Below are 13,362 nucleotides of genomic sequence, written 5' to 3'. Positions count from 1 at the left end.
AAATTCAATTTTGTTGATAATTTCAATATTGGTTATACTTTGTTTTTGGTTTGTGAGAATAAAGTCAACCTCGTTTTTCGTCCTTCCATTTGGTGCGATCCATGTCCATTTTCGATTAGATTTTTTCATGAAATATGTGTTCATGATGGCTAGGTTTTTCTCAAGGCAGTAATCTATCAATAATTCACCTCGCTGGTTTCGTGAGCCGTAACCATGTTTACCTGTGATCCTATGCTCTTCTGGTTTCGGTTGTCCGACCTTAGCATTGAAATCGCCCATTATTATGACGTTTTTATCTGCCTGTTGGTATGCTCTTTCAACTATTTCATAGAAATTCTTCACTTGTTCGTCTGTGGCTTTTTCAGTTGGGGCATATACCTGTATAATAGAAAGATGGAAATTGTTAATCATTATTTTTAATAAGGCAACCCTCTCTGAAAATCCTTGAAAACTCACTATGTTGCGTTTCAAATTTTTTTTAATTATGAATCCTACTCCGTGTAGTCCTTGTGTCTGGCCTGTGTAGCATAGAATAAAATTGTTGTGTTCTTCAATTTCTGTTCCTAGTCGCCTGACTTCAGATAGGCCAATAATATCATAATTTATTAATTTTAGAGCTTCAGAAAGTTCTAGTAGCCTCTCATGAGATCTAAGAGTCCTAACATTGTATGTTCCTATATGCAGTAAATTCTCTTCATTTCCGGTTGCTTGCTTAGAAGACAGTTCGGAGGTATTACCTTGAAGAAGGGATGTGCTCGCTCTTGTTGATTGAGTGGGTGTCCTTGGAGGGTGGTGGTCTAGCTCTCCCTCGGTGACCAGCCGTGGTGGGAGGCGGAGAGGGGTTCTTGTCACGCGTTTTTTGGTTCACTATTATGTTGATGTTGATTTTGATTCACTGGTGTTTGTGGTTTTAGCACTGATGTAGTATTCAACAATTATTATTATTAAACACACTACTATATGTAAGTTATAAACTGAAATATATACTTATAATACACTAAAGAAAAAGTGACCAAGTCGACCGGTGGCCGAGGCGAGAATCGAACCCGCGTCTCCAGTTTACGCGGCTAACGTCCTGACCACTAGACCACTAGAGATTTCCGGGTGGTGGTAGATATTATTTCAGTTTATACCTAAGGAAGAACTAAGAAGTCAGTTGTAAAGGTTCTAGAATAATACTTTATATTAAGCAGAAATGTCGAGTTCAAGTATGTAGCACCTACACTGTAGCACATTACTAGGTACTATTGAATTTTCATTAAGATATATCATGAAACATTGATACTGGCCCTTTATCCCTTTCAAAGGGTTTTATATGGAAACTCTTTGCCCATCAAAACCCTTTCAATTTGATTTTGAAACCTTTATTTATTCAAAAGGTAAGTAACCCCATTCAATTAATCGGTAACCTAATAGAACTTAGTAACTAAATTTAATTTGTATCCTCAGATACACAGACAAGTAAAAACTTGTTAAAATCATGTTCCATTTAATATCCATTGTTACACCCACTACCACTCTCTTTATATTTTCTAAGAAAATAAATTAGGTATACCTATTTAACCTAATGCTACATACCTCTGCTTATATATTAAATTCTTCGAATTTCAACGAGAAAGTGAACAAAAAAAGAGAAATTTCGACAATGAATAATCTCCGGTTACTTAATGAGTGAATTATTACTAATACGAATTTACATACAATGGTCCTTCGAGCCGGATAACACAAGCTGTTGATTTGATTGAATGAAATACTTAAATTAAATGATAAAAAAAACTGTTAAAACATTTTTAGTATAACTTGAATGTAATTCAGTAAATGCTGGTCTAGAAAACTATCGGACAAAGTCATCTTCCTCTTTTACTCCAATGGCGTACTGAGAGTGACAGAGAAATATGCCCACAATTTAAAACGAATTTCGGTGTGCGCGGTAGGTACGCGCTCAGACACTGAAATTTAAACTAGCCCTAACTGCTGTGTTAAGGTCTATTAATTGTCGTGGTGTGAATATCGGGTTAACTGAATATGTAAGTTTGTTCGTCACTAAACTCACTAATGTGAGTGGTCATGTCGATGACCTCACCGAAAATAGACCCAATGGGACTGACAAATTGTTGACAAAAAAAAATCTAAATGGTGGATATGGTCGCCATAATGTACATATGTTTACCTTATCAAGTTATCTTGTCACAATACCTAGCTTTTAATATTTTCAAATACAACCAGCTACAGTTCACTCTGTATATTTATATGCATACGCAGATTAACACGTGCAAGTGCAAGGCATATTTGAAGTAGGTATTAAGAATTTCAAATTAGAAAGTTATTTTGGTAACTGAATGGATCAGATTTATTCTGTCAAAACATATACTAATTTGAATTGAAAACATGAATAAATGAATGATTGATTTTGTTTATGCCACTGTACAGCTAGTAAATATTTATCGTTTTATTTATTAACATACAGTAGTGATGCCAGCCGTTCAGTTTGAGATACATGAGATATTTGATGCAATTTGTCACGAACTTTAGTTCTGGGTGCGGTGCGTACCTAGCCAACGTGCAATTGTTAACGCTACGTAGCGACCGTAGCGAACGAAAAGATACGCTAGGTACGGATCTTTAACTATTGACACGTTGGCTACGCGCCCAGTTGTATAATGCCACTGGTTCTGGGTAAACAGAGGGCCTACCGCGAACCACGTTCGACGTGTTACCTCCCTGTCACACTTACGTACGAATTTACAAGTGCGACAGAGAGGCAACACGTCGAACGTGGTTCGCGGTAGGCGCTCTGGTTCGGCGTAAGCACGAAATCCGAAATTTTTTATGGCTCCTCTACACGATGGGCCAGCGTCGGCCACTCCAAGGGACGCAGCCATGCGGTAGAATGAGATAGCAATATCACTTGCTCCCTCTAACGCATAAATGCGTTCCTTGGAGTGGCCGGCGCTGGGCCATCGTGTAGAGGAGCCATTACATCGATGAATATTGTGTGCGCTGAACGCTAATTTAATTTGACTTGCAAGATGCGCCATCAGACAGACAGGCAGACCATAATTAGATTAACCGTCCAGGCGTATGATGGACGAAATTATCCACGTGATAGAGCAAGGCATCACTTTCTAACACTCCGCGATTGAGAAGAACAGACAGTGTCATATCACGTTTTCACGTTGATAAGTCCGACCATCATATGGTTGGTGAGGTGACGCATGGACGTTTTATTTAGGATGTTGGGCAGTAGGGCACACGATTCGTAGAACTTTTGTATGTAAACACAACTCATACATATGGGAGTCATTTGCGTAACGGTTTGTCGTTTTTCAAAAGCTTGTAACTTGTAATACAAACGGATGTCACTTTTTGATAGCTTTTGTTTTGAAAACAATCCTTCTCTACTCTTACCAAAGCAAGGCAATTTTACCATATTTCACATTGATCATTTCCGAATCTTTTTGTGTTACCTGGGGCCCGTTTCTCAAAAGCTTGTAACTTTTGTAATAATTGTAATAGGTACAAGTGGAAGTCCCTTTCTAACAAAAGCTGTCAAAAATCAAAAAGCTAGTGACATCCGCTTGTATTACCTACATGTTACAAGGTTTTGAGAAACGCGCCCCGGGTCACACAAAAAGATTCGGAAATGATCAGTGTGAAATATGGTAAAATTGCCTTGCTTTGGTAAGAGTAGAGAGGGAAGTTTTTTTATTCCATGACGTGTGTAAACAAACGTATAGCCCGATAGTAAGCGCAAACAAATTCTGTCTTCTTAAAGAATTCTTACCTGTAAATGGTACTAATTCGTGTCCAAGACACCTCATTAAGCACTCCTTTCAACTCCCCAAAGCTTCTAGGCCTCTTGAAACCACAATGCTCCCTCCAGGCCGGATATGGGATTAGGGGGCAACCCGTGGCAACTTTGTATGTTGAGACAGATGAAGATAGAACCACAGGTAGGATTCTAAAGAATATCTGTCTTCTTAAAGAATTCTTACCCGTAAATGGTACTGATTCGTGTCCAAGACACCTCATTAAGCACTCCTTTCAACTCCCCAAAGCTTCTAGGCCTCTTGAAACCACAATGCTCCCTCCAGGCCGGATATGGGATTAGGGGGCAACCCGTGGCAACTTTGTAAGTATGTTGAGACAGATGAAGTCAGAACCACAGGTAGGATTCTAAAGAATATCTGTCTTCTTAAAGAATTCTTACCTGTAAATGGTACTGATTCGTGTCCAAGACACTTCATTCAGAACTCCTTTCAACTCCCCAAAGCTTCTAGGCCTCTTGAAACCACAATGCTCCCTCCAGGCCGGGTATGGGGGTAACCCGTGGTCCCTCCCTCGTTGTATGTTGAGGGAGACCAGGTCGAGGCCGCAGGGGTGCGCGGGGAGGGAGGAGTTTGTGGTGGTGTTGGTGGGGCGCTCGAAGAGGTGGTTGCTTAGCTGAAATCAAGTTAAAACACCAACAAAAATTGTGGAGATTGACATCAAATCGGAGCCAAGTTAAATAGTTGACATCTAACTTCAGCGAAAAAAGAATCGAGATATGAATGGGTGCCAAGTTCTTTAAATAATCAGATGAATTAAGTATGTGAAAAATTTATAATCTGAGAAGTATTCCGAAATAATTATAGTTAAGAATAAGTTTAAAATTGGAAAGAATATTGCCTTGGTTGAGACGAATTCACGGCCTCTGGATCGATACTCCAGCGCTCTGCCAACTAAGCCATCAAGACCTCACCTTAGCCAGCGAATCTTTTCACCATATGGGTCTAGGGGACTCTAGCGACATCTACCGTAAACCGTAAGAGCGTTACACTTCTTATTATAGTTACTTATCTGGGCGCCTAAGGTTGGACACTTCGCCAGACAGCGCAAGTTCTAAATTTAACTAACTAATAAATAACATCGTTGCTTCCTTTGGCTCAACCAAACCCCAAGCGATCTCCTGGTTTACACTAATGCTCACCTCATCAGTAACATGAGGATCTACTCCATGGACCGGCGTGTTCATGGCAGAATAGACAGATTTCCGCGGCCCCGTCTCCCGGTACAGCATGTACGGGTTGAACAGCATCTCGTGAAGGTGGATGTAGTCTACCGAACCAGTGTCTGCGTCAAACGAGTGGATTAAACCCTGGAACAAAAAGAAGTGAAGTAGGCGTCAGAATTATTGTAGAATCAGGTGGGAAAATTACTCAAGTAACTTTTGTTCTGGATCTTTAAGACGAAACAGGAGCTGAGATTTAAATTTTTTAGGTAAATATACCCGTCTCGCTAACGGAAAGACGAAAAATCCTGCGTTAAAATCTCAAAAATCGAGGTTTCGTACTCGACTGTTTCCTCCTCCACAACTTAACCAATCGTAACCAAATTTGGAAATCTAAATGATTATGAAATTATCTGTGTCGGACCGTTTTGCTTTTTTGGCTAATTGATATCAGTTTTGAATACCACGCCTCTCATTGCGGCATAGTCAATTAGGCCATTTTGGCCATTTTTGAAGGGCTCTAGCGCCTTAAAAAACAAAAATATCAAAAAAAGCAAAACGGTCCGACACAGATATTGACAATATTAATCTGTGTTGAAAAAATCATTGTTCTAGCTTCAAAACCCACGGAGGAAACAGTCGAGTACGTTTGTATGGAGAAATGACCACTCCTGTTGGCTCTTAAGTAAATCTGGGGCCTTACCATGACGTCCTTGTTGCGATTCTGTTTAGGACCTAAACTGAATCGCTAAAGGACGGAGTATACGTAGTATCCTCTTAGTAGCTTGTGGACGGCTTATATAAGTTACGGAGCTATATAGCTCCGTCCATTAGCGATTCAGTTTTGGTCCTAAACAGAATCGCAATAAGGACATCATGGTAAGGCCCCTGGACTAATGTGGGGCTTTAACTATCACAGCACCCTCTAGAATCTTGAACGTTTAAGACTTGGGGTAGTTGGGGTCTATTACTCAGCAGTGGAATAATCATGTATTACTCACTAAACAGACTGACTAATTGCCAACTTAAGCAAAATTAGAATCGGTAGTGCTGAATCCAAGCCATGTTAATCTTACCATCAGCAGCGAAGTCTAAACAAATCTAAAGAGCATTGTATGACTTGAAATTACCCTTCTGCAAGAGAGGTTCTGCAGCTAACATGATACTGATACCTCATGGTCGCATTTTTATCACCTAAGCTGTCTTGTCATGCGTCACTTTCGCACTTACATGCATACTTGTTAGAACGTGACAGGCATAACATGATAAAGAGCCGACCACCTTAGCCCTACTGGAGCATATGAAAGATGTGGATCGTCTTACCGGCAGCAAAGTATGTGCGAATCTGAAAGCAGCTGCGGAGAAATGATTGGCCATAGAAGCATCGACGCGTGGACTGTACGAGTTTGAATGACCCGCCTGCAGAAGAGACAGGTTCAGGGCCCACATCACGTCGTTACCTGAAAGAAGAACATTTTGTGCATATTGCAAACAACTTAACCTGTCCTGTCTCACGAGTAGGGTTTGCAATCCGGATCCGAAATGTATGAAATTATCCGGATCTGGATCCGGATCCGCGGATCTTCCCATACATTTCGGATCCGTCGTGCAAACCCTACCCACGAGCATTGACTTAAATGAAAGTGGCTTTAATAATGTACATATGTCGCTTTTATTTTGGTCACAGATTTGTGCCTAAGATGGGAGAGGACTAGAGATGCACCGGATATCCGGCTACTATCCGGTATCCGGCCTATCCAGCCGTTATTTTAGTATCCGGCCGGATACCGGATAGTGACCTACTATCCGGCCGGATACCGGATAGTAAAATTAACACATTTTGGTGTAAAAAATGGAATCTAAAAAACAGTCACGGTCATAATGCTAACGACACAGTAGATAGAAATGAATACGTAACCAATGTCACACAATACACTTATTTGTTTACACAAAAATAGACGCGCGCACTTGTAACTATAAACGAACTTACTACGTAATGACATGATAAAACTCGTTACGATCCTAGAAATGTGTCCGCGCGAACGTTCACTACGAAACAGGTCGAAACCTGCACGACGCGCACCTGCAAAACTCAAAATATAGGTATAGTTCCGCCGGCCGGATACCGGATATTCGGCCAGTGTCCAGGCCGGATATCCGGTATCCGGCCAAACAACTATCCGTTGCATCTCTAGAGAGGACAGGTTAAGGGGCCCATTGATTATCAGTCCGCCGGACGATGGCCGGACGACATCAGCCTGTCAGAACAAAATGTTGACAGTTCCGAACAACTAACAGGCCGATACCGTCCGGCGGACTGTTAATCAGTGGGCCCCTTTAGCCTAACTTTAACAATGACAGTAGGTGGTTTAGGTACTATTAGGTACCTACTTACTAATAATTTAAAGCATGACTACTAAAATCAGTGTCACAAGAATTGAACATATCTTGATTTGAGTTTTTATAGTATTAAGAGCTTCGGACGAGTAAAGAATGTGCTGGCGCGTCTGTTGTATTTCCTAGACGTCCTTTTGGGAAATGCCTTTAAGGCTTCGTCACACAGGCGCGTTTGCCGGGCGCGGCGTGAGCGGGGCGCGCCGCTTTTACATACAAAACGCTCACGCCCCGCCCGGAAAACGCGCCTGTGTGCCGAAGCCTTTAGATCTTACTGACCTAGAACCAGTGGCAGGAACTCATTATAGCTGATATGCTGCATCTGAGCACCAACGATCTTCCTAGCTTCCTGGTAGAGACGCTCGTCATCCCAGTTGGGGTTGAGGGTTGAGAGGATCTTGGCGAGGCGGTTGTGCTGGCGCGCCCAGAGCAGGTGCATGGTGGTTAGGTGGAGGTTCTCGTTGGCTCGGTCGTCCCCTGGACATTGAGGTAGGAGACATCTTACACAAGATCAACCTAGCCCCAAACTAAGCAAAGCTTGTACTACATATGGGTGCTAGGTGACGCTGACGACATAGGTATACATACTTATATAGATAAATACATACTTATATACCTACTTACATAGAAAACACCCATGATTCACTCATGTTCATCACACAAATAAATTGCTTTACCGGGATTCGAACCCAGGACCATCGGTTTCACAGGCAGGGTCACTACCTAGCTACTAGGCCAGACCGGTCGTCGTTGGACAGTCTATTGCCTAATTACAATAGTTGACCGTCTGGTTGTCACTTCTATTGCAAGGAACATTACTGCCACTCCAATAGTTGCCAGTTAATCATTGGGATCCATAGACTGCGGCAGCAGCTCCATTTCCCTCCACGACCTCCAGAAACCCTCCAGAGAAGTTCCTGAGTTAAGTGGCGCGGGTGGGTGAATGAAACTTTGGGCCATACATTCAGAAGAAAGAAAAAAGGGCCATTGGACTATGAAGTTATGGCTTACAGAAGAGATAGCCCCTAAAGTTATTAATAGTACGGGAGCCTGAAAACCTAGCCAATATTGAGAAGAATCCTTGAATACAGGACCGCGAGATTAGAGGTCTTTGTTCAGCAGTACCTGAACTGAACATCTATAGACTTCAATGATTATATGTCAGTGTCAAAAGATCTGGCCAAAGGCTGCTAACTTAATCAGTTGATGATCGTTGTTTGTCTCTATCTGTCGTTATGCCATAGAGAGGGACAAACGACGATCATCAGCTGATTAACTTAGCAGACGTTTATGAATAAGGGGTGTCTATTGCCGGGATAAATTGTATAAATGTCTTACCAGTCTCAAAACAGTACCGCCCCTTCGCGTTCATTTCTTCCGTATTGCAGCCATCGTTAGGATCCATGGACTGCGGCAGCAGCTCCCGTCCCTCCACGACCAGCATCTTCAGCAGCCCCCCCGAGGCGGTCCTGAGCTGAGCGGCGCGGGTTGAAGAGTACCCGTAGACGGTGGAAGCGTCGAGGTAGGCCGTAGCTTGGTTCATTTGTTCCCGAGGACCTGAAAAAAGTAAAATAAATACTGCTAAGTAGATAGAGATAGAGACAGACTAAGGGCAATCTGAAAGGGATGCCGCAAAGATAAAGATAAGTTTATTGCACATAAACAACAGGCAGTACAATACATAAATTGTTGTGACATCGGGTGGGTGCATAGCAATTAGCATGGGTTAAATAGTACCGCACTAGGCTAGGCGGGAGACCAAGTATGCATTTGTAATTTTGTATGTCATGCATGAGTGACATTAGGACTAATAGAGGAAAAAATTATTATTATGAACTAAAAGTACATTTGTTTGTTAGTGACTTAGTGAAATAAATAACATTACATTACAGTTTTACAGAAACTACTTTACTAGATTCACATATACAATTTATGACGCAGTACAGCGCCATCTACGACAGCTGTCGATTTTGCGGGTACACTGTTTACAACTTTACACACCTTCACACCTTGAACACCTACCTTTAGCAAATACACGATACAACCTGCGGATACAACCGTGTAAATGAAAACATTGAAAAAATACGCCTGACATTTTCGTAATAGCAAACTTACCGAAATGACACGTAGGCGCTGGGGCTGACCGCACAAATTCCATGCAGGTGACGTGGTAACCTTGATAGAAAGGGTCTTCCACGTCCAGCGGCACGGGGAAGCACGCGGGGTGTGGGGGCTGCGATGGGTCGCAGCAAGAAAGGGCCGTGCCGTGTTCACCTGGGAGTTATTAGTAATATGTATAAACAAACTGAAATAGTCTGGAGATAAATTAAACACAAGTCGTCTCCTTCACGATTTTCGTAGACATCTCTTCTAAATACCTAAAACTGGTATGGATGTGTTCCTCGTGGTCTCTAGAATACGAATTGACCGGTTTTAGTTTATGGAGAGGGGGACGTGTCGATAAAAAGGGGGGGAATGTGGGCGGCCGACCAGCATTGATATTTGTTCACATCTTGAGTCCTATGGGACCAATCGGTTCGTTTGAGGTGTCGTTTGAAAGAGTATTAAACGTGCTATTATTGCTTCATAATAACTGTAGTCATAACTGTAGTCGTTTAGAAAATATTTTAAAATATATGATTTTTTACCGTGCATGGATGGCATAAGTACTGACAAAACATGCGTCTAACTCAATAAATTATAACTTTACCGCAATTAATGTTATTACAAAATATACGAGAAATTTTATTAGCTTTCTAAAAACATAAGGTTTATTGGTGTATGGTATTATATAACCATGTAATGATGAATTTTGTTCAGCATGGGTCACTACGCACCGTCACGTAAATGGCGGGCGACCGACCTCAACTGTTCATTGTTTCTCGGGTTCTATTTTACTGATCAATTGGTGATGGATACCATTAGAAAGAATATTAAGTGTACAATAATTGGTTTCTAATAACCGTAGTCATTTACAAAATAATTGAAAATATATGATTTTTACCGTGCAGTACATAAGTACTGGTAAAACATGCTTCTAACTCAATAGATTATAACATTACCGCAATAAATATTTTCAAAATATACGGGAAATTTTATGAGCTATCCAAAAATATAAGTTTTATTGCTTTATAATGTTGTATAACTAGGTAATCATGAATTTTGTTCAGCATGGGTACTGTGCACCGTCACGTAAATGGAGCACGGCCATCGTTGAGTTTTCATTATATTTCGGGTTCTATTTTTCTGATACATGGTGGATACCATTTGCAAGCATATTAAATTTTCTGTGAATACTCGATTGTTTGAAATCTGAGGCCCAAAATAACCATTTTAAAAATATTAAAGAAAATTTTTAATTTTTACCTTAGAGGTTTGCTTAGTGACTGAAATAATTTGAGAAAGAGATAATGTAGTAAATATAGCATAACATTTTTAGAATAAAATCAACAAACTATTGATTAACTTTCCAAAAATATTGTTTAGTTACCGTACAACTATAAACATATATGTAGGTATGCCAGGACCAATTTCGCCAAGCAAGCAAACACACGGCGCGGCGAGCGCCTGGTAGACCAGCAGCATTCTATTATTGTTTGACAGTACATTTTATAATGTAGGTATCCAAAATGATAAAATATCGATATAAATGATGGTTTGTTTGTTTTGTTTTTTATCACAGGAAACTTAAGTATATTTTGACTATTTTGACAAAAGCCCAGTTCTAGGTTCATAACATCGTTAAGTTCGTAGCTTTAATGATTGCAAAACCACTGCATATAAAGTACTTAATATCTGTGTTGTTATTTGACTCACGCGTCTACACATAAAACGTTTTAAAACCCACTCCGTAGTTAATAATTTAAAATCACCTTTTTAGTGAGATCTGAGGCTTGTGGCGTTAAAGAGATATTTGTCGCCGCACGCTCCAGGATGCAAAATAAGTGACTACTATTTGAGTAGCAGCGTATGTCCACATAATAACTATCCGTGAAGTCCGCTTTTAAGTATAGTAATAGTAAGATAAGGTCAATATTGAGTAAACTATCTATATTATATTTATTTACTATTTTATTTTACGGTCCAATTTATAGTTTTTGCTTACCTATTGATTCATTGGCGTTTGACATTGTAGTTTTAGCTTGTAAGTATGACTCTATTGACAGTTATAAGATGTACTACGGTATTTAAATAACGCTCGTCTGTAACTACATGATCTTAGATCTATAATAGCGACTCATAACTTCTCTGTTCGACTGTAAGTCATACAAGAGAGTTAAGTAGCGATTGCGATATAAAAAGCTATAAGTAGAAGGCTTTATCACACGTTTAGAACCTTAAGTGCAAATTGCAGATTATTACTCATATAGATGTTAAGGTTGTTCAATTCACTTTGAGCTATAAGCTATAATACTAGCAGCTTAACATGCAATATAGCGCCCAAAACAGCTACTGTAGATCTTAAATCTTTAGATGAACCTTTTAAACACTTTTATGTCACCAGAGCCTGTAAACTGTAAACTAAGACTATAGATGTAGCTATTCTAGAGCCAGGCTGTCTTTAGGTAAGAAAATAGGTGCTAAGTGTCGCCTAATTGTTTGTTGGGATTTATATGACGGTGCGCAGTGACCCATGCTGAACAAAATTCATTATTACTTGGTTATATAATATCTTACACCAATAAATCTTCTGTTTTTGGAAAGCTAATGAAATGTCTCGTATATTTTGTAAATACATTAATTGCGATAAAGTTATAATTTATTAAGTTAGAACCATGTTTTAGCAGTACTTATGTGCATGCACGGTAAAAAATCATGTTTTCAATTATTTTGAAAATGACTAAAGTTATGACTACAGTTATTGAAAACCAATTATAGTACGTTTAATATTCTTTCAAATGGTATCTATCACGAACTGATCAATAAAATAAAACCCGAGAAATAATGAAAAGTTGACGCCGATCGCCTGCCATTTACGTGACGGCGCTTAGTGACCCATGCTGAACAAATTTCGTAATTACTTGGTAATATAATATCATACACCAATAAAACTTATATTTTTGGAAAGCTAATGAAATTTCACGTACATTTTGTAAGAATATTATTGGAGTAAAGTTATAATTTATTGAGTTAGACGCATATTTTATCAGTACTTATGCCATCCATGCACGGTAAAAAAATCAAATATTTTAAAATATTTTGTAAATTACTAAAGTTATGACTACGGCTATTAGAAACCATTTATTGTACGTTTAATAACCTTTCAAATGGTACCTATCAGCAATTGATCAATAAAATAGAACCCGAGAAATAATGAAAAGTTTACGTCGGTCGCCCGCCATTTACGTGACGGTGCGTAGTGTCCCATGCTGAACAAAATTCATTATTACTTGGTTATATAATATCATACGCCAATAAAACTTATGTTTTTGGTAAGCTAATGAAATGTCTCGTATATTTTGTAATAAAATAATTGCGGTATTGTTGTAATTTATTGAGTTAGGCGCATATTTAATCAGTACTTATGCCATCCATGCACGGTATAAAATCAAATATTTTAAAATATTTTGTAAACGACTACAGCTATGACTACGGTTATTATGAAACAATAATAGCACGTTTAATACTCTTTCAAACGACACCTCACACGAACCGATCGGTCCCATAGGACTCAAGATGTGAACAAATATCAATGATGGTCGGCCGCCATCTTTGCCCCCCTTTTTTTCGACCCGTCCCCCACACCATAAACTAAAACCGGTCATTTCGTATTCTAGAGATCACGAGGAACACATCCATACCAGTTTTAGGTATTTAGAAGAGATGTCGACGACTTTTCTCAAAACAGGCCGATTTCCACCTGTCTAAAATAGATATTCATCATCATTTGATATTTACCAATTGCTTTTCGGTGAAGGAAGACATCGTGAGGAAACCGGACTAATCCCAATAAGGCCTAGTTTACCCTCTCTGGGTTG

The 13,362-nt window shown here is 39.7% G+C and overlaps 1 protein-coding gene across 1 annotated transcript in view; it reads right to left on the bottom strand.

The window, feature by feature from the left end:
• The window catches only part of LOC134647382 (chorion peroxidase), a 31,870-nt gene that overhangs the window by 3,548 nt on the left and 14,960 nt on the right, over positions 1 to 13,362 (bottom strand). Inside the window, exons 6-11 of the mRNA XM_063501727.1 lie at positions 9,500 to 9,658; positions 8,723 to 8,941; positions 7,664 to 7,861; positions 6,314 to 6,450; positions 4,970 to 5,137; positions 4,211 to 4,443 (exon numbers count right to left, since the gene is read on the bottom strand). Coding sequence (XP_063357797.1) covers positions 4,211 to 4,443; positions 4,970 to 5,137; positions 6,314 to 6,450; positions 7,664 to 7,861; positions 8,723 to 8,941; positions 9,500 to 9,658 — 1,114 coding nt within the window. The remainder of the gene's footprint in view (positions 1 to 4,210; positions 4,444 to 4,969; positions 5,138 to 6,313; positions 6,451 to 7,663; positions 7,862 to 8,722; positions 8,942 to 9,499; positions 9,659 to 13,362) is intronic.

The sequence above is a fragment of the Cydia amplana genome, chromosome 4, assembly GCF_948474715.1.
Source record: "Cydia amplana chromosome 4, ilCydAmpl1.1, whole genome shotgun sequence".
Classification (NCBI taxonomy): domain Eukaryota; kingdom Metazoa; phylum Arthropoda; class Insecta; order Lepidoptera; family Tortricidae; genus Cydia; species Cydia amplana.
Note: the sequence above shows the minus strand (reverse complement) of the source record. Positions and strands in the feature narration are given on the sequence as shown.